At 35.4% G+C, this 22,337-nt stretch overlaps 1 protein-coding gene across 2 annotated transcripts in view; it reads right to left on the bottom strand.

The window, feature by feature from the left end:
- STT3B (STT3 oligosaccharyltransferase complex catalytic subunit B) overlaps positions 1-22,337 on the bottom strand; it is a 95,909-nt gene that overhangs the window by 18,645 nt on the left and 54,927 nt on the right. For both annotated transcript variants that reach the window (XM_060162467.1, XM_060162468.1), the window contains exons 4-5: positions 9,702-9,767; positions 7,978-8,077 (exon numbers count right to left, since the gene is read on the bottom strand). In XM_060162467.1, coding sequence (XP_060018450.1) covers positions 7,978-8,077; positions 9,702-9,767 — 166 coding nt within the window. The remainder of the gene's footprint in view (positions 1-7,977; positions 8,078-9,701; positions 9,768-22,337) is intronic.

The raw sequence follows: 22,337 nt of genomic DNA on the forward strand, positions 1-22,337 counted from the left end.
CTTTTAAGTATTCACACCCTATTTATAGTCTCCTAACACTTTTGTACAGTACTTAACCAGTTTAAAAAAAAATCTTATGTCTATCCACTAAGTTTTATGTGATTAAAGAACAAAAGAACTAAGTACACAGAAGTCAAGCCATAAAACAGACTAGTTACTGAATTTATTAGGATCTAATAAAGGAAACTTATTTGCTCTTGGCACTGAATATACTATATATTATTCTCGGCTTATATCAACCTAAGTGTATAGGTAAATTGGGGAGGGGCTACAATTTGTATAACAGACTTATTTTTGCATTTAGGTGTTCACAGATCACTACCAGACAAGCTGATTACAGTGAAAGTATTTGGAATCACTGTAATTAAAAATTATTTAGAAATGGAGTTAAAACTCATGTAAAATAGTTAATGTGAAGATTATTCCATTTATAAAGCTTACTCACATACTTTATGAAGTACAGTCAATATTTAGTTGTTGGCAAATAAAATACTCTATTAGAAAAAAAAACTGCAAGAGAACTGTTATAGCAGGCATATCTGTATGCTACACATTGTACAGCACAGCATATGCTTCTCTTCACTCAACTCAGCTGAGAAAGAATGCTTATTTGCTTTTAAAAGAAATCCATTTAAAGAAGGTAAATTATGTGTTAATGGTTCAAATGTTAAGTTGCCTTCCAAGCTGTCTGATGAGAGATGACTACAGTGTTAGAAAAAGGATAAGAAGCTTAAGTAAATGTGATAGGAAGGACCAACGTATAAAGTTTCTGATGACCTCAAGCTAACAGAGAACCAGTTGTCTAGAGGACGCTGCAGAAGTAACACATCCAACAATGTACTTTCCAGACATATTAATGTTGGAATACAATTTCCCTCAATAAGACAGCTGAACACAAATGCAATAAAAGTTAAGTAAATATAAATAAGAATTTCTATGTCACATATATTTGAACTGCCAAGCAATTTGGTTGATGGGTTATCTAATAACAGTATGTTTCTTTAACAAATCAGTCTGTGTAGACACCCAGACGAAGAGTCACAGAGGCAGAATTAGAAAAAAAATGGGAAAAAGGTCATTGTGTGACCTTGAACAACTACTTAAAACAAAAGTTTGTCTCCTCGCGACAGAATGAGGAGTTTAGACAAGATTTGTAGATCCCTCCCCTCTTCTGCCCCAATAATAATAAGCTAAGATTCTATGATCAACAGGTCTTTTAGACACCTAGAGCTGAGAAATTAAACCCTGGAGAAATACTGAACACACAAAGGCACAATTAGAGGGGCTTCCCTGGTGGCACAGTGGTTAAGAATCCGCCTGCCAATGCAGGGGACACAGGTTCGAGCCCTGGTCCAGGAAGATCCCACATGCCGCGGAGCAACTAAGAACGTGCGCCGCAACTACCGAGCCTGTGCTCTAGAGTCCGTGAGCCACAACTACTGAAGCCCACACGCCTAGAGCCCATGATCCGTAACAAGAGAAGCCACCGCAATGAGAAGCCCACACACTGCAACGAAGAGTAGCCCCCGCTCGCCGCAACTAAAGAAAGCCCGCGCACAGCAACAAAGACCCAACGCAGCCAAAAATAAATAAATAAATAAAATTAAAAAAAAAAAAAAGAAGTAGGTACACTAGAGTTCAAGTTAATAAAAAGATGAAGATGAGTTCAAGAAAAAGAAGTTCAATCTCGGCAAACATAAAAAAGGCCAGGTGGGACTTTAATTTGTAAACATTACTTTGTAAATATAGGTTAATGTCAAATAAATCTGAACTAACAGAAACAGACAAGTTCTCAACAATATTTTACCTATAAACATTCCTCTATCCAAATTAACCTCATTTATACCTACTTACATGCACCAATGATACAAAGCTGATAAATGTGCTATATGCAATAATCCAAAGATAACCATTTCCTTTTCAGAGAATTGGATTCATGTCTTCCCTATTTTTATCTTTTTTGGGTCACTGATACTGAGATGTTTACATAGGGGGATATACGTTCTACTTCACAGCACTCTTTAACACACCAATATTTCCATTGTAAAAGAAATGACAGGCCCCAAATGGAGTCACCTGGGCTAAAATCAAAACTTAATTCATAACCTTAATTGCAGTCACAACCTTCCCCAGGAATGCAATCCTAACTGGTCAATGTGGAATTTTCTGGTCAGCACCAATGAGGTAATTCTTTCTAAACCCCCCGCACCAAAGAAAGATGAGGTAATCTGACACATAGACCCTTCCCTCCCCAAAAGGTAGGTTACCTAAGCCTGAAAGGCATTTCTGTTTGTGAATTTCCTTGTCTTGCCTAAAAAATCTTTCCCTTTCTGAGGCTCTTTGGAGCTCCTTTCTACTTGGCTAGATGTGATGCCACTCAACTTATGAATCATTCATAAAGCCAATTAAATACTTAAAATTTACTCAGTTGAATTTTGTTTTTCTAACACTATTAAATTCAGGACTGCCTGCCAAGTAAAATAAAATGTCACAAGCTCATCTTGCTTTTTTTAATACTGCCCTTCTTCTTGAACCTGTAAAATTAGATATACATCTCCATACCTCAGTTTAAATCCCATTTACAAACCCATGTTTTAAAACAAAGAAAAAAAGAATTAGATATACTTGAGTATTAAGAAATAGTGAAGTAACTTTCAATTCTTAAAAATAAACACAATCTCCACTGCAAAATGAAAACAAGTTTTTCTCCAGTCTTTATACCACAGCATCAAACAGTGTGTTTAAAAATTATCTCTTTAATTAATTCATTCAAATATTAAGTTTATGTCTATCATGGTCAAGACTTTCTAAAAATACAAAATCTTATTAAGATCAAACCTATCGTCTAAGAGTTAGATATGTAATTAGGAAAATCAGAGATGTACACAAATAACCACAATACAATGAAGCAAGTACATGTGACATTAGTGGAAAAACCCCTGGCTCTATAAAAATTTAGAGGGAGAGAGCTCCTCTTCTTGACATGGGCATTGAAGAGGCAGTTGACAACACCCGTACCATTCTCTAATGTTCTCAAAAGACCTCAACAATACAAACACATGGCAATCATTCTCCACCAATTCTTCCTCCAGATTCTTTATGAAATTTGACCAAACTACTATCTACATCTATCACAACCTTCTATCCATCCATCTTAACCTACTTTTCTTACCCTTTAAAGCAGATGAATAAAGCTTTCCATCAAAGTAGTAAGCTCTAAGAAAACGCACAAGACCAATAATGTAGTAAATCATTTATTACATCACGACAATGTTTATCACACTGCCATCCTGTGGAAGTACAGTTACTGGCCTTCGCTACAGCAGACCATACTTCCAAAGTGTCAGAATTCCCCCCAAATTACCATTAGGAAGATATATACAAGGTCTGTTATTCTGTTTTTTTTTTTTTTTTTTTTTTTTTTTTTTTTGTGGTACGCGGGCCTCCCACTGTTGTGGCCTCTTCCGTCGTGGAGCACAGGCTCCGGACGCGCAGGCTCAGCGGCCATGACTCACGGGCCCAGCCGCTCCACGGCACGTGGGATCTTCCCAGACCGGGGCACGAACCCATGTCCCCTGCATGAGCAGGCGGACTCTCAACTATTGCGCCACCAGGGAAGCCCTGTTTGGTTATTTTTAACCAAAGAAAATCTCTTGGGTTTGGGACAAATAGTAATCTTCTGAAACAGAACCTAAACATCTTTTCACTCTTAAAGTACTTTATGTTTCTGGGGACTTCCCTGGTGGCGTAGAGGTTAAGAATCCGCCTGCCAATGCAGGGGTCATGGGTTCGAACCCTGGTCCAGAAAGATCCCACATGCTGCGGAACAACTAAGCCCGTGTGCCACAACTACTGAGCCTGTGCTCTAGAGCCTGCCAGCCACAACTACTGAGCCCGTGTGCCACAACTACTGAAGACAGCACACCTAGAGCCCGTGCTCCACAACAAGAGAAGCCACTGCAATGAGAAACCCACACACCGCAAGAGTAGCCCGCTCGACGCAACTACAGAAAGCCTGCGCACAGCAACAAAGACCCAACGCAACCAAAAATTAAAAAAAATTTTTTTTAAAGTACTTTATTATTTTTTTTAATCCAAGGGTATGGGGTGGGACCAGACTGATATAGAGAAGAAACAAACCACTGTCCTTGACTTAAGGTGTACAAATGAATTGTTCTATTAACTAAAAGGCACTGAAAGACCTGATTCGAGTTCCAAAAGAATGTCAAGTTTTCAAGAAGCTCCTGCTGTTCCCCAAACTAACCTTTAAGTACCTTCTTAAACAACTTACGTTGACAGTACCCTTCATGCTTTTAAAGTACTGCTATACTTCCTTTTACTTAAATAAAGTTAGAAAAGGTTTTGTGAATATTATATTCCTGTTAACTTTGATCCACCATTAAATCACCTTACCATTTCTGAGTTGCTTTATCTCCTGGGTGATAATGAAAGGGCTAGCAAAATATTCCTTTGCCACCCCCTGTCTCTCTCAACCAAAACAGTACTAACCAAAAGAAACATAGTGAGGAAATACTTTAAAATTCAACCAATTTTGCTTTATTATTAACAAATATGATTAAAGGCTTGTAAGACTGTTGAAGCTTTTGACTAATAAAGATACTTTATTACGGCTTGACTACTTGACTACTGTGAATGCTGGTAAATAAGCAGGGTGAAAAATGCTAAGAAACTTGTATGAAATTAAAGCTCACAAGATTCCCCCCCAACGCCCCCCAAAAACTAAAAATAAAAAAAACCCTCCACGGATTCTTCTCGACCAGCAGAGAGAAATCCAGTGACTAACTTAACAGATATACATAATGAGAAAAATAATTTTTCTTTTTCCAGGATGCTGTTCATTGCAAACTATGTAGAGAATGAGTCTTGTAAACTATTATTTTTTATAAGCTCTATTTGTAAAAGCAGCAAGAAGTGACTTGTTCAAAACACCTGAGTGGAGAGACACACAACTTTTAAAAATAGCAAATATACTTAATACTGATACCTCAAATGAAATCAAGGATAGTACAGCAGAAAAAAAACAAATAAATATAATTTGAAAGTATAAGGTGATGTTCCTTGGTAACTTCCAGAGCTAAACAGAAACAAGGAGGGCGGGGTGGAGAATTTGAACACCATGAAATTATCTAAGAGTTTGCTAATCTAACTTCATACACATCCATAACATCCCTAACCCATTTTATTTTTCTTCCCTCTGAAAAGCTCTTCTAATATTCTTATATTCTCAAGAGCCAACCAAAGCAATGTTAATTGTATGCTTTTCTAAAGTGACCAGAGAAATCCTATTCATCAAATACAAGGTCTTTTCTCAACTCTCATCCTACTTGATCTTAGTGCTAACACTTAAGAGGACTTGGTCACTGTTCATGCTTTAAACTTTTATGTAGAAAATACTCCCATTTGACCTCCTTAACAATGTATTTATCTGGCTACTTCTAACTCTTCCTTTAGTTCTTCCTCTTCCTGATTCAGGGGCATTTCACAAAAGTCTATCCCTCAGTCTTCTCCCTAACTCTGTTCTCCTGATCATTACATTCTCAGGACCCCAATTTTTGAAAGTAAACAAAGAAACTCTTAGTTCTTCCCCATAAGCATTTAACTTAAAATGTTTTTCCTTGTATAGTTCCAAAACAAAAAGCCAAGAGTTATTGTTTAATCTGTCATCTTCTTTTCTGGATTCCAATGATTGTTTACAGTGTTTTCAGGGTAAAGAGATTTATCATAGGTTGATATATTTCCCCAGTAAGGTATTTATTTACATGGCAGGCACACAGTTACAGTGATTTTTTTGCATTACGGGCTATGGAGCCAAAATATCTAAGTTCAGGCTTCAGCTCCATTACTAGCTACATGATTTTGAGCAAATTATGTCTTCTCTTGTTTCCTCATCTGTAAAATGAGGATAGTAATAGTACCTATCCTCACAGTGTGGTTATGAAGGCTAAGTGAGTTAAATACATGTGAAGAATTTAGGACAGTTTGTGCTTATATAAGAATAACTTGATACATACAGATGTACTATTTCAGTGGTGATTATTATGAAGTATGCTGAAATGGCTATAAATATAATTAATATACTCTTAAAAATTGATATAATTTGTACTAACAAAAAAAACCTTATCCTTTTAAAATGTACCATCGAGTGGTTTTTATTATATTCACAAAGCTGTGTAACTATCACCACTGTCTAATTCCAGAACATTTCCTCACCCCCAAAAGAAACCCCATACCCATTAGCAGTCACTCCTCTACTACCCAGACCCCTGGCAACCACTAAATCAACTTCCTGTCTCTAATCTGCTTGCTGTCTTTATGGATTTGCCAGCACTGGACACTTCATACGAAAAGAATCCTACAGCATATGGCCTTTTGTGTCTGGCTTATTTTACTTAGCACAATGTTTTCAAGGCTCATGATGTAGCATGTTATCAGTACTTTATTCCTTTTCATTGCCAAATAATATCCCATTGCATGGATATACCACACTTTATCCATTCATCAGTTGATGGACATTGGTTTGTCTTCACTTTTTGGCTATCATGAATAATCAATGCTGCTATAAATGTTACAGTACAAGTTTTCGTGTAAATATATATCTTTTCTTTTCTTTTAGCTGTGGCCCACTGGCTTAGTTGCTCCGTGGCACATGGGATTGAACCCGTGTCCCCTGCATCGGCAGGCAAATTCTTAACCACTGGGTCACCAGGGAAGTCCCAGAGTCACAGTCTCCCTTTTAATATACCTTAAGCCCAAAGAATCCATGGAAAATTGTTACAGAAAATAAGACAATAAAATATTGTAAGGACTATAACGGAAGCATATAGTACACAGTTCATATAGACACATCCTAAGCAGTTACAAAGTAAATATATATTTTCAATTCTCTTAGGTATATACCTAGGAGTGGAATTGTGGGTCATATGGTAACTCTATGATTAAATTTTTGAGAAATTGCCAAACTACTATGTTTTTTAATCAAGTAAATAAGATTTATATCTTTTTGTTACTGTTTTCCAACATTATTAATAATGGAATTATATTATTTTACTAAGACACTGGTTTCAGATCATAACTTCTCTGTGATTAGTTCAACCCATAAAAGTTCTGTCTCTCTCATAGAAAATGAGCTCTAAGATTTGAGACATCATCTATTATTAAGCATCTTATTCAAAAGATATGTTTTAAAACCTGTAGAGCAAATTAAAATCGTGCAGAGAAAATACTCAGTCTCTACTATGGTCCGAATGTTTGTTTCTCCCCAGAATTCAATGTTGAAAACCTAATGCCCAAGGAAATGGTATTAGGAGGTAGCCTTTGGGAGGTGATTAGGTAATGAGGGCTCCAAGGGAGCAGTGCCCTTTTAAAAGAGGCCCCAGAGAGCTTGCTCATTCCTTCTACCAGGTGGGGACAAAGAAGGTACCAGCTGTGGAACAGGAAAACAGCACTTACAAGAATGTGAACATTCTGGTTCCCTGATTTTGGATTTTTTAGCATCCAAAGCTGAGAAATAAATTTCTATTGTTTATAAACTACTCAGTCTCTGGTATTTTGTTATAGCAGCTCGAATGGACTAAGACAGTCTGTTGTATATTATACAGAAAGAGCTTTCAAAAGTTTATTAAACTGTTAAGGATCCTTATCTCTTACAGTAAGCTGAATTTGAATAATATGTATATGTGAATGATAGAAATGCCCATTCCCCCGAATTAACAAAAAAGGTTGACAAATATTAAATCTAGACTAATTTCAACAAAAGCTCATTAAGGGAAAGTTGGTAACAACATACTTAGTAAAAATGCCTGACCCTCCTTATTAATACAAAAAGCAAAATAACTCTAAAATTATTTTTACCTCCTCATGAATAATACTAACCTAACAGAAATGTCTGTTCAATGAAAAGAACGTATATGAAACACCTCTTAGAAGTTGACAGCTATCAGAAGTCAAATCACTTACCTATGTAGACTCTTTTGCTGTATCTCTGCATTAGTAACAACACAAAAACATGCAGTGGAATAAGGTTGATAATAAACACATAACCACCCCAAGCAGAGACCTATGAGTAAAGAAATGCTAAGTTAAATAATTTATATATTTGCTTTTTAAAATAGATAAGTTTTGTGATGACATGTCATGACAATCTAAACATATAATAAGCAAATATAAACACTAGGATTTTTAGCAATTTTGAGATGCTTAAAAATGGATTTGTAACCTACAAATAACCTATTTTTCTTTATTTTTATTGATAAGTAAAACAACACAATACCATAAATCCAATACACTTTTATATATTCACTGGAGAAATGGTCAAATTAAATTAAACTTATAAGAACACTGAGAACAATATAATTTGTGAATTGGCAATAAAAAGACTGTCATGGAGATAGACTTTTAGAATATAGATCATCAATTTTTTAAAGAAAAAAAACCCTTTTACTCCCTCCATTTTTGATGATAAATACATTGCAAGAAACTTCACTAAGAATAAGAACAATGGATGTTAGCATTAGTCAACAACTAAAAGGAATACTCAGATGATCTGGATGTGCTTTGTGATCCTCAAGACAAAAGGTGCTACCTTCGGTATAAATTTCTTCCTACCAATGGATACAAATCAAGATCCCAGTTTAATGTTTAGCCTGTAGCACAAAATTAGAATAATTCTATTTACCAGACAATTGAGTATGTTATGTTCTGGTCTAAATCAATAAAGGTTCTAAAGATAATGTTTATTCCAAACCAATAGAATTTATTAAGTACATTCAGTAATAGGCAATAAGGTCTGTCAAGATCAAAGTTCTTGCATGTTCTCTAATAATTAAAAGCTTAAAAGAACCATTTGTACCAACAGTCACCTTAGGAGACTATATGTTAACATACATGTTCTAACAATGCTGCCCTTGTCTAAAACGTAGAAGAACAATTTATAAGAAACGGTCTTCAGTTTACAGTTCATATAAGAACACTGGTTTACTGCTTCAGTCATATGCTATTTTTCACCAAAGACAACATTACTTCGGTTGAGTTCCAGTTCTAACTGAAGGACTTCTGGTTATTTCCAAAATTTCAGTCTAAACTTGAAAGAGAATGGGTTTGCTATTATTGAGTACAACTGCACAGAATGTGCCCTAACCTTTAACCACTTTAAAAGGGGCATGGATAATATGGAAGTACAAATTCCATGACATTTGTTTAAGAAACAAAAAAAGTTACTTAAGATTATCATTAATTTTCAGCATAAGGCTACTATATAGGCTGTGGTGTGGGAAAGAAAGGCAGGAGATTAAAGAGGTAATACTGAACCCCAATTTTAAGTAATCTGTTGAAAAAAATTATGTTAAGTAGTTTACAGGTTAACCTAGAGAATGTGATCATTATTTAGGAAAAGTTGTACATTTGAAAGAAAAGTTTTTGTTTCACTTGCTGCAAGTATTACGTTTGAGGGGTTGAGTATTAACCCTCCCCACTAAAGTAAAAGTCCATACCAGGCCCTGAAGGTGGGAGTAGGGAAGAGAGTGGTAGTAAGGAAAGAGAATACATTAAACAAAAGATCTTAAAGACTGCAGGAGAAACGAAGTGGGGAAGTAGCCCTGGCTGAGAAGGGAATGATGAAGAGTCACTGATCCAGCTGCCAAAGACTTGTTTGCCCTCATGTAGTTTCAAACATGAAATCTTACCATATAGAAATATGACAAGCAGCAGCACATCGTCCAAAAAACTGACCCAGTTTTTACAGATTTTACCTAAAAAACAAACAAGCAACTGATATAATAAAGTTTATAAATATTCCTGCTGAATGAAAAAAGGTTAAATGTTTAGTAAACTTGTATTACAAAAAGCAAAGATTATTTTTAAGAAAGAGTAATGAGGTTATACAGATACTTGGATCCACTTAATATATATTACATTTATAACACTGGACAGTAGTCAGACATTTTAGGAATAGCTTTGGTTTTTTTTTTTTTATTATATAGTTTTTAGTAAAAAGAATCATCTTAAAAGGAACAACTTCTATTTTTCCATTTGTAATAGTTTCTATCGTAAGATGATTAATATCAACAAATTAAGATATTTAACTATTTTTTAACTAAAGAATAAATTTGTTCAGTAAGTCTACATTTTTACATGGTAGGTCTGCTTAGACATAACACCTTAATCTGTAGTTTTTCTTCATCTGAATGTGATCATCTATATCTCAATTATGAGCATCCATTTTTGAAAACTTATCATTACCTAGAAATTTTCAGATACCACAATCATATCTTCAATAAATTTATATTCTTAAAATTTCTAGAAGGCCTAATGATATGTCAGTAAAATTCTCAATTACTCTGAACTGGAAAGACAACGTGCAATAAATGAAGGTTCAAAAAGTTGACAAATCTCTATTGTCTTAAAAAAACTAATCAAAGAGTTTACATGCTCATTTGAAAAATCAAAATATATTAGCACCTTCAGAAAACAGAATTTAAAATTCTAGAAACACAAGCTCTAAATACTTATGCCAAGAGCAAAGGGTCATCTTTAAGATGAACTGAGTAAGAAATGATAGATGTAAGTCCTAATATAGGTAATTCTGTATTAAACATTATAGGTAATTCTGTATTAAAAGAGTTATCTCCATGTTCAAATTTAACAGTATGCTTTCTATAGAGCTTATTTCAAGGAATTCTTTACTTTCAAAATGGGCTTCTATTTCTGTTAGTACATTAAAACAAACTACAAGTGACATCCAATCTTTGGGGAAATTGTAAAACAAACAAACAAACAAAAAAGGAAGGGAGGGAGAGAGAAAGAAAAGAAAACACTCTTAGTTTTACAGCACTTAGAGCTGTAAAAGACTTCTAACAGACTATGAAACACTGCTTTGAATTCAATGTTACAGTGCACATGTGGGACAAAATACACTCCAATCTCCTCCCCCAAACCATGCCAACTTTGAAAAGGTTTACCTTTGAACAGGGTCAAATAACAAGGTGGGTCCTATACTAAGATGTGAATAGGGGAGGGAGTATATTAAAATATTGAAAAATTTTAAAGTGAGAAAATTACAACACTGGAATTTGTGTTATAACTTTATTCATAAACTAAAAGCCACTGAATTGTATACTTTAAAAGGGTAAATTTTATGGTATGCAAATATTATTTCTCAAAAAAAGTCTGTGCAGTGCAGCTAAAACAGTGCTTAGAGGGAAACTTCTACCTTTAAGTGCTTATATTAGAAGAGATGGTCTCAAATGACTAATTTATAATCTAGAAAAATTAAAGCCAAAACTGAGAAGCAAAATAATGAAAAGAGATAACCATGTTCATGCATCAGAAGACTTCATATTGTTAAGATAAGAATTCTCCCCAAACTATGTATAGATTTAATGTACTCCCAATAAAAGTAGAAATCCCAACTCATTGGGGTAGATGTTGATAAGCCAATTTAAAATTTATATGAAGCAAAGGACTAGGAACAGCCAAAATAATTATGAAAAGAGGAACAAAGTTAAATCACTCACGCTACCTGATTTCAAGACAACATGGTGATAGATATATAGAGATCTCAATAAAACAGAAGAATCCCAAAATAGACTGACGTGTATACAGTCAACCTATTCTGACAAGGCTATCAAGGTGAGTAATTCAGTGGAGAAAGGAGAGTCTTTTCAACAATGATGTTCGAATGACAGGATATCAATATCCTCCCCAAAGAGAACCTCAGCCCTTTTCCTGCACCACAGACCATAATCAACTTGAAACAGATAACAGATCTTAATGTAAAACCTAAAAAAACAGATCTTAATGTAAAACTATTGAGTTTCTAGAAGTAAAAACATGAGAAAATGTTTGTAACTTTGGGGTAGGCTAAGATTTCTTAGATGACACACCAAAAGCAAGATCCATAAAAGAGAAAATGGTAAAGTAGACTTGATCAAAACTAAAAATTTCTACTTAGAAAGATGTTAAAAAAATAAAGACAAGCCACATACTGGGAGAAAATGTTTGCAAAACACACATCTATCTGATAAAGGACTTATTTCCAGAATATATAAAGAACTCTTACAACTCAGTAATAAAAAGCCGAACAGCCCAACCAAAACATAGGCAAAAGATATGAACAGACATTTCACCAAAGAAGAAAAGGAATGGGAAATAAGTACATGAAAAGATAATATTAGTCATTGGGGAAAAGTAAGTTAAAACCATGAGATACCACCACAAAAATTGTTAAATATGAACAAACTATGTGCTGGTGATGCAAACAAAATAAATGCAACTCTTCATACTCTGATGAAGGGAATGCAAAATGATAGTCACTTGCAAAAACCATTTGGCAGCTTTTAATAAAATTAAACATGTAGTTATTTTACAAACCAGCAATCCCACACCTAGGCATTTATTCAAGAGAAATGCTAGTTTATGTCCATATGAAGAACTGTATGCAAATATTTATAGCCTCTTTATTCATAATTACCAAAAGCTGGAAAACAAAATAAATTACAGCACATCCATACAACAGAATACTACTCAGCAATAAAATGTTACAAACTACTAAAACATGCAACAACATAGATGACTCTCAGAAGTATTATGCTACATGAAGTAAGTCAGACACAAAAGGCTACCCCATACTATCTGCTTCTATAACATGGCATTCTGGAAAAGAAACTCCCAGAGTCATACAGACAGAAATCAGATCTGTGGTTGCAAGTAATACGGGTTAAGGAGAGGACTGATTACAAAGGCACAGGAGGAAACTTAAAAAAAAAAAACAAAACCCACAACTATAGGAGGCAATATGGTAGTAAGTATTATTCTAAGTACTATTCTATCTGCATTAGCTCTGTTTTTGGTGACAGTAACAATAGAAGTAATAACAAACATGTACTCATCACTTTCTGTGTTCCTACAATGTTCTATACCTTTACATGCATTAACTTATTTAAACCATATGAGGTAGGTACTATTATTACTTCCATTTTATAGTTGATGAAATAGATATTCGGGAGGTTTAAACAACCCTGAGTGATAGAACTGGAATTCAAACAAACAGGAAGAAGATCCAAGAAAAACAAAACAGTGAAACAAACTAATATTTGAAACTATAATCAAAGACAACTTTCCAGAAATAAAAATGATCAATATACATGTTGAAAGGGGTCACCATTACCAGAAGTGTCAACTTTGGGACATATCCTAGGAAATTCATTAGACTTCAATGCTATAGAGAAAAAACTAATTATTACTTCAGGATAAAAAGATCATGTTTGTTATGAAACACATAAAATTAGGTTCTTGACAATAACAAGCAAAATGATGATAGTACAACAATTCCAAGAAATTCAAGTAAAGAACAAATGACCCAGATCTTTCTATCTAGCCAAACCCTCATAAATGACACTATAAAAAACAGATTTAAACATGCGAGGACTTCAGGAATATGATACTCATGGGCCTTCCCTGAGGAGTCCAATTAGAGGAATACCTTCATCCAACTGAGAGATATCATGTATAAAAAATGTATAAATAACATTAATATACAAAATACTATGCACTAGTATATAGTATAAAATATATTACATACTTAATAACATGTATTACATGTTAATATATAACAAAAGCCATATATGAAAAACCCATAGCAAACATATTCAGTGGTGAAAGACTGAAGTTTTTCCTCTATGATCAGGAACAAGACAAGGATGCCTACTTTCACCACCTCTATTCAACATAGTACTTGAAGTTCTAGCCGGAGCAATTAAGCAAGAAAAACAAATATAAGGCATCCAAATTGGAAAGGAAGACGTAACATCACCGCTGTTCGCAGATATGATCTCATAGGGAGAAAGCACTAGATTCCACATACACAAAAAACTGTTAGAGCTAATAAATGAACTCAGCAAAATAGCAAGATAGAAAGTCAACACACAAAAATCAGTTGCATTTCTATACTCTAACAATGAACAATGCAAAAAGGAAATTACAAAAAAATTTCCAATAGCATCAAAAAGAATAAAATACAAGTCAACTAATGAAGTAAAAGACTTGTATGATGAAAACTATAAAACATTGTTTAAAGAAAACATAAACAAATGGAAACGTCTCATGGTCATTCATGGATGGGAGGATGACAATACTACCCAAATTGATCTACAGAGTCAATGCAATCCATATCAAAATCCAATGATTTTTTTTTTCTTTGCAGAAGTAAAAAACCCACCCTAAAATTCATATGGAATCTCAAGGGACCCCTAATAGCCAAAAGAATCCCGAAAAGAACAACAAAGACAGAGGACAAACACTTCTTGATTTTAAAACTTACTACAAAGCTAAAGTAATCGAACAGTGTGGTGCTGGCATAAAGACATACATATAATACACACAGGCCAATGGAACAAAATAAAGAACCCAGAAATAAACCTTTGCATATATGGTCAAATGATTTTCAATAAGGGTGCCAAGTCCTCTCAATGGGGAAAGGACAGTCCCTTCAGCAAACAGTGCTGGGGAAACTAGATATCAATGTGCAAAATAATGAATTTGGACCCTTACCTAACAGCATATACAAAAACTAACTCAAATACACCTAAATGTTAGACCTAAAACTATAAAACTCTTAGAAGAAAACACAGGGCAAAAGCTTCATGCCATTAGATTTGGCAATGATCTCTTGGATATGACACCAAAGGCACAGCAATATAAGAAAAAATAGACAAACTGGACTTCATGAAAAATTAAAAATTTTGTGACTCAAAGACAATATTAACAGAGTGAAAAAGGCAATCCATAGAATGAGAGAAAACATTTGAAAATCATGTAACTTATAAAGGATTACTATTGAGAGTATATTGAGAACTCCTGAAACTCATCAACCGAAAACCAAAAAATCCAATTCAAAACTAGGCAAGGGACTTGAGTAAACATTTCTCCAAAGATATACAAATGGCCATTAACCACATGAAAAGATGCTCAACCTCACTGATCACTAGAGAAATGCAAATCAAAACTACACTGAGCTATCATCTCAAACCTGTTAAGACGGCTTACCATCCAAAACAAACAAACAAACAAACAAGTGTTGATGTGGATGTGAAGAAATTAGAACCCTTGTGTACTGCTAATAAGAATGTAAAATAGTACAGCTGCTACAGAAAACAATATGGTGGTTCCTCAAAAAATTGAAAATAGAATTACCACATGATCTGGCAATTTCACTTCTGGATATATACCCCAAAGAATTGAAAGCAAGGTCTTTAAGAGATATCTGTATACCTATGTTCATAGCAACATACTCATAATAGCTAAAGCATGGAAGCAACCAAAGTGTCCATCAACGAATGGGTAAACAAAAGGTGGTATATAAATACAATGGAACATTATTTCAGCCTTAATAAAGGAAGGAAATTCTGACATATGCCACAGCATGGATGAACCTTGAGGACATTAAGTGAAATCATCCAGTCACAAAAAGACAAAAACTGTATGATCCCACTTACATGAAATACTTAGAGCTGTCAAAATCATAGAGACAGAAAGTAGAATGGTGGTTGTCAGGGGCTGGGGAAAGTTAAAATGGGGGGTTATTGTTTAATAGATATAGTTTCAAGTTTTACAAGATGAAAAACTATGGCGATGGATGGTGGTGGTGATTGCACAACATTATGATCTATTTAACAACACTGGACTCTACACTCACAAATAGTTAAGATGGTAATTTTTATGTTACATGTATTTTATCACAATTTAAAAAACACACAAAAAAACAAAAGCAACAACCATGAGATACCACTTCATACCAACAGGCAAGTAAAACAAAAAAACTAGGAAAAAAAACAAGTATTGGCGAGGATTAGGAGAAATTAAAACCCTCGTACATTGCCAGTGGAAATGTAAAACTGGGAAACCACTGTGGGAAACAGTCTGGCAGTTCCCCAGAAAGTTAATCACAAAGTTATCACGTCAACCAATAATTCCACTCTTAGGTATATATGGAAGAGAAATGAAAATATATGTCCACATAAAAACTTGTACACAAATGTCATTAACAGCACTATTCATAATAGTCAATGTCATCAACTAATGGTGAATTTAAAAAATGTGGTATTGGGTTTCCCTGGTGGCGCAGTGGTTGGGAGTCCGCCTGCCGATGCAGGGGACACGGGTTCGTGCCCCGGTCTGGGAAGGTCCCACATGCCGCGGAGCGGCTGGGCTCGTGCACCATGGCCACTGGGTCTGCGCGTCCGGAGCCTGTGCTCCACCAACCGGAGAGGCCACAACAGTGAGAGGCCCGCGTACCGCAAAAAAATAAAATAAAATAAAAAGTAAAAAATGTGGTATTATCCATACAATGGATTATTCAGACATAAAAAGGAAGTACTGATACATGTCAAAAATATGAATGATTATGCTAAGGGAATGAAGCCATACATAAAAGGTCACTTTTTTTTTTTTTTAATTTTTATTTATTTATTTATTTTTGGCTGTGTTGGGTCTTCGTTTCTGCGCGAGGGCTTTCTCTAGTTGTGGCAAGCAGGGGCCACTCCTCATTGCGGTGCGCAGGCCTCTCACTGTCGCGGCCTCTCCTGCTGCGGAGCACAGGCTCCAGACGCGCAGGCTCAGCAGTTGTGGCTCACGGGCCCAGCCGCTCCGTGGCATGCGGGATCCTTCCAGACCAGGGCTCGAACCCGCGTCCCCTGCATTGACAGGCAGACTCTCAACCACCGCGCCACCAGGGAAGCCCAAGGTCACTTTTTTTAATGCGGGTTTTATTTACATGAAATGTCCAGAATAGGTAAGTCTTTAAACAGAAATTAAATTAATGGAGGAAAGGCATAATTGGGAGGTACAAGGTTTCTTTAGGAGGTGATAAAATGTTCTGTAGGTACACAGTGGATACTAAAAACCACTGAACTGTATGCTTTAAAATGGTTGAAATAGTGAATTTATGTTACATGAATTTTGTCTCAATTTCTTACAGTGAAATTTTAAAAAATGTTGAAAGGTAATTAACATGCCAGTTAAGGCACTCCTGCAATGATTCAGACTCATGCTATGTTAAAAGAATATAAAGAATAAAAAAACTATATATAAACAATACCAGTTTTGCATTTCATAAAAGCATACAAAATTTTAAAAATATGACAAAATGCAAATGTAGTAACACCTGGGTGATGGCTTCTTTACATTAGTTTTCTATGTTTCTAAATTTCCAACATACAGAATATATTATTAAAAAATTTATTACAAAATGTTTCAAACATATATTTGCTTTGGATGATTTTATTTAAAAAAAAATTTTTTTTTTTACTGACATAGTTGAATCTCCCTTCATACTTTCTTCCTCAATATCACCCACCCATACTCAGGAGTAACCACTATCAAAGCTGGTATATATATGGATAAATGCCATATTTTTATACTTTCATTACAAACAGGTATAAACAAACAGTACACAATATGGTCTGTACTATTTAAAATTACTGTATGTTACCTTATTTTTCCATTTGGCATTATACTGTCAAGCTCCATCCATTCATATGTATTGTCAAGATATATACTTAATATGTAATTTAAATACCAAGTACTAGTTAAAAGACCTCAAAAGGATATTCCAAATTTTAAGGGTTTTTCTCAGTTGTTTTTAAACATTTTTTGGTGAATACAACAGCATCAGCAGCATCCGGCTGCTTGTCATCATCTTCATCAGCATGGGTGCTTTTCTTTCTTCTCTCTTAAACTCAAGATCAAGCAACTGTCTATGTTGATTGACTGCAACAATTCTCCTCTGAAATTCCTTGCCAAAGCAAAAATATCCACAAGCTAAAGAGCTTTAAAAGATGTAAAATACAAAAGAGAAAAATGCTACCATTTTGCTACCATTCACCTAGCTACCTAAAAATATATGAGTATTCATATATTTTGGATCAATAAAAATTTGGAGCAATTTCCAACACTGAAATAGTATGAACATAGGCTAAAATAATAAAGAAGAAAACAATTAAATATATGCAAGGTTTAAATTGAAGCTAGTACTAAGGAGCATCCTTTTCCTTGCAGGAAAAACATTAAGTTTAGATAGCTTAGCAATAAATAGACTTCTGGTTTCTGGTTCTACATGTAAGGAGCCTGGACGTCACCACTCAGTCCTAACAAGTAAAAAGCTGAACAGACTGAAAAATCAACAACTCTTCCTGGATCTGTGAGTGAGGGAAAGACACAGGACAAACTGCTGCTCGCAACAATGGAGAGACACACATGCAGGAATCAATACTGCAAATAACTGGGGGCAGGGAGGTGGGTAGGAAAACCTAAGTCTCAGTGTGGAGACTTAAAAACTCCAGGATGGACTAAGTCATATGGTGGTCCCCACAATTATGCTGGACTTGCCTTGAAGATCTTAATCGGGTTCTCACAATAAATATATGGAAAAACAAAATCCCTTTGTTGCTTCTGGCACAGGGAGCGGAACAGAAACCATTTTGAAAAATGCAAAGGCATTCTGTTCTTAACAAGGCCTGTCCTCAGAAGAAACTATTAGCCAGAGCCTGACCTGCTGGGGTGTTATCAGAGCCTAACTGACCTGGGGAAGGGAAATACATAACTCCAGTCAGCTCTAGCCATCCTTTCCCACCTAAGCGGGGAGAGAGAAAAAAGAAACATTTGTAAAGTTCACAGTCCAACTTACGAAAAGACTTAGACCTAATCATAGGACTATACCTTACCTCCTGATTACTGAAGGCTTATTCACAGCAATTCCTTTTACCAAGTGTATCACGTCTGGCTATGAAGACAATATTGCAGGGCATACCAAAAGGCAAAAAACCACAATTTAAAGAAACAGAGGAAGCATCAGAACCAGATATGGCAAGGATTCTGAAAGTATCAGACCAGGAATTTAAAACTATGATTAATATGCTAGGAGTTCCGATGGATAAAGAAGATAGCATGCAAGAATAAATGGGAAATGTAAGCAGAGAGCTGGAAATCCTAAGAACCAAAAACAAAACAAAACAAAAAACAAAACCAAAAAAAGAGGCTACAGGTGAAATGAAGGATGCCTATGCTGAGTTTATGAATAGACTGGCCATGGCTGAGGAAATCATCTCTGAATTAGAGGCTATATCAATAGAAACCTCCAAAACTGAAAAGAATGAAGACTAGAAAAAAAATAAAACAGAATATCCAAGGTCTGTGGAACAACAACAAAGGTATAATATACATGTAATAGAAATACCAGAAGGAGAGGAGAAAAAGGAACAGAATATCTGAAATGATAATGACTGATAATTTCTCCCAATAAAGTCAGCCATCAAACTACAGATCCAGAAAGCTCAAACACTAAGCAACAAATGCCAAAATAACCAACCACAACTAGGCATACCTTTTTCAAACTACAGAAAATCAAAGATAAAGAAAAAAATCCTGAAAGAAGCCAGAGCAAAAGACACCTTGCCTATAGAAGAACAAGGATAAGGATTACATGACTTCTACTCAGAAACCATACAAGCAAGACAAAAAGTGAAATATTTAAAGTATTGAGAGAAGAAAACCTCCAATCTAGAATTTTGTGCCCTGTGAAATTATCCTTCCAAGTTAAAGGAGAAATAAAGACTTTCTCAGACAAACAAAAATTGAGGGAATTTGTTGACAGATTTGCCTTACAATAAATGCTAAAAGTTCTTTAACAAGAAGGAAAATAACATAGATCAGGATCTTAGATCTACATGAAGAAAGGAAGAGCATCAAAGATGAAGTAAAGGTAAATTTAAAACTTTTACTTTTCTTATTCTTAATTTATCAAACAGAAAAGTCTGTTGAAAATAATAATACCAACAATGTATTCTATTATGTATGCTCATATAAAAGTGAAATGAGTGACAAGTTATGATACAAGGGACAAGAGGGAGGAATTAGGATTATTTTGTTATTATAAGGTACTCACTGCCTATAAAGTGATACAGACAGACCTCAGAGATATTGTGGGTTTGGTTTCAGACCACCACAATAAAGTGAATATTGCAGTAAAGCAAGTCACATGAATTTGTTTCCCAGGGCATATAAAAGCTATGTTTCCACTAAATTGTAGTCTATTAAGAGTACATTATGGGGCTTCCCTGGTGGCACAGTGGTTGAGAGTCCGCCTGCCGATGCAGGGGACGCGGGTTTGTGCCCCGGTCCGGGAAGATCCCACATGCTGTGGAGCGGCCGGGCCCATGAGCCACAACTACTGGAGCCCACACACCTAGAGCCCATGCTCCGCAACAAGAGAAGCCACCGCAATGAGAAGCCCGCGCACCACAACGAAGAGTAGCCCCCACACGCTGCAACTAGAGAAAGCCCGCGTGCAGCAACAAAGACCCAACGCAGCCAAAAATAAATAAATTAAATAAATTAAACAAAAAGAGTATATCATGCTTTAAAAAACCAACACATATACTTTAATTAAAGAGTACTTCATTGCTAAAAAATGCTAACCATCATCTGGGCCTTTAGTGAGTTGTAATCTTTTTGCAATAGTAACATCAAAGATCTCTGATCACAGATCACCATAACAAATATAATAATGAAAAAGTTTGAAATATTGTGAGAAATACCAAAATGTGACAGAGACACAAAGTGAGAAAATACTGTTGGATAAATGGCACTGACAGACTTGTTTGATGCAGGGTTGCCACAAACTTTCAATTTCTAAAAAAGCAGTATCTGTGAAGTACAATAAAATGAGATATGCCTGTATAGTATTCTTTGAAAGTGAACTTGGATTAGCTGTAAATGTATGTTGCAAACTCTATGGCAACCGCTAAAAAGTTATAAAACAAAGTATAACTGATATGCCAGAAAAAGAGAAAATTGAACATATAAAATGCTCAGTTAAAACGACAAAAGGGGGGCTTCCCTGGTGGCGCAGTGGTTGAGAGTCTGCCTGCCGGGGCAGGGGACGCGGGTTCGTGCCCCGGTCTGGGGGGATCCCACGTGCCGCAGAGCGGCTGGGCCTGTGAGCCATGGTCGCTGGGCCTGCGCGTCCGGAGCCTGTGCTCCGCAGCGGGAGAGGGCACAGCAGGGAGAGGCCCGTGTACTGCAAAAACAAAAACAAAAAAAACGACAAAAGGTAGAAAAAAAAGGAGTATAGAACAAAAATAAAACAAAGAACTAAAGAGTTCCAACTAGAAGACAGTAACATATATGGTAAATATTAATCCAACTAATGAACATCAATGGTCTAAATGCACAACTTAAAAAAACAAATTGTCAGGGTGGATCAAAATCCAAGACCCAACTATATGTTGTCTACAAGAAACCCACTTTAAATATAAAGATTCATATAGTTTTAAAATAAATAGATGGCAAAAAATATACCATGCTAACACTAATCAAAAGAATGCAAGAGTAGCAATATTAATCTCAGATAGAGCCGACCTCAAAGCAAAGAAGTGATCAAACAAGGGCATTACACAATGACAAAAGGATTAATTCTCAAAGACGACATAATCCTTAAAGTGCATGTGCCTAACAACAAAGTGTCAAACTACATGAGGAAATACTGATAGAGCCACGAGGGTAAATGGATGAATCCACTACCATAAATGGAGACTTAAACCGCCCCCCGAGATGGATGAATCCAGCAGGTAGAAAATCAGTAAGATTTTCATGATTTAAGAAAATCATGAAACTCAACACCACCACCGATCAACTGGATATTGGATATAATGGACATCTAAACTCGATTTCATCCAAGGACAGCAGAATACATATTCTTCTCAAGCCTACATGGAACATTCACCAAGGTAAACCACATCCGGGCCATGAAACACATCTTAACAAATTTGAAAGAATAAAAATCATGTAAGGTGTTGCTCTCAGCCCACAATGGAATTAAACTAAAAATCAGTAACAGAAAATTAACTGGAAAATCTCAAAATAAATGGGGATTAAACAACATACCTTTAAACAAATATATGGGTCAAATAAAAAAATCTCGAGAAAAATTTTAAAATATTGTTAACTAAATTAAAATGAAAATACAACTTACCAAAATTTGTGGGATGTAGAGAAAGCAGTGCTCATAGGGAAATTTACAGCACTGAATGTATATACAGAAAAGATAGATGTAAGACAATTATCTAAGTTTTCACCTTAGAAAACTAGAAAAAGAAGGGCAATTTAAATCCAAAGGAAGCAGAAGAAAAGAAGTAAGAATCAGGGCAGAAATCAATGAAGTTGAAAACAGGAAATTTATAGAGAAAAATCAATGAAACCACAAACTGGTTCTTTGGAAGATGAACAAAAATCAATACACCTCTAAGCCAGGCTAAGAAAAAAGGAAG

Source organism: Lagenorhynchus albirostris, chromosome 10 (genome assembly GCF_949774975.1).
Source record: "Lagenorhynchus albirostris chromosome 10, mLagAlb1.1, whole genome shotgun sequence".
Classification (NCBI taxonomy): domain Eukaryota; kingdom Metazoa; phylum Chordata; class Mammalia; order Artiodactyla; family Delphinidae; genus Lagenorhynchus; species Lagenorhynchus albirostris.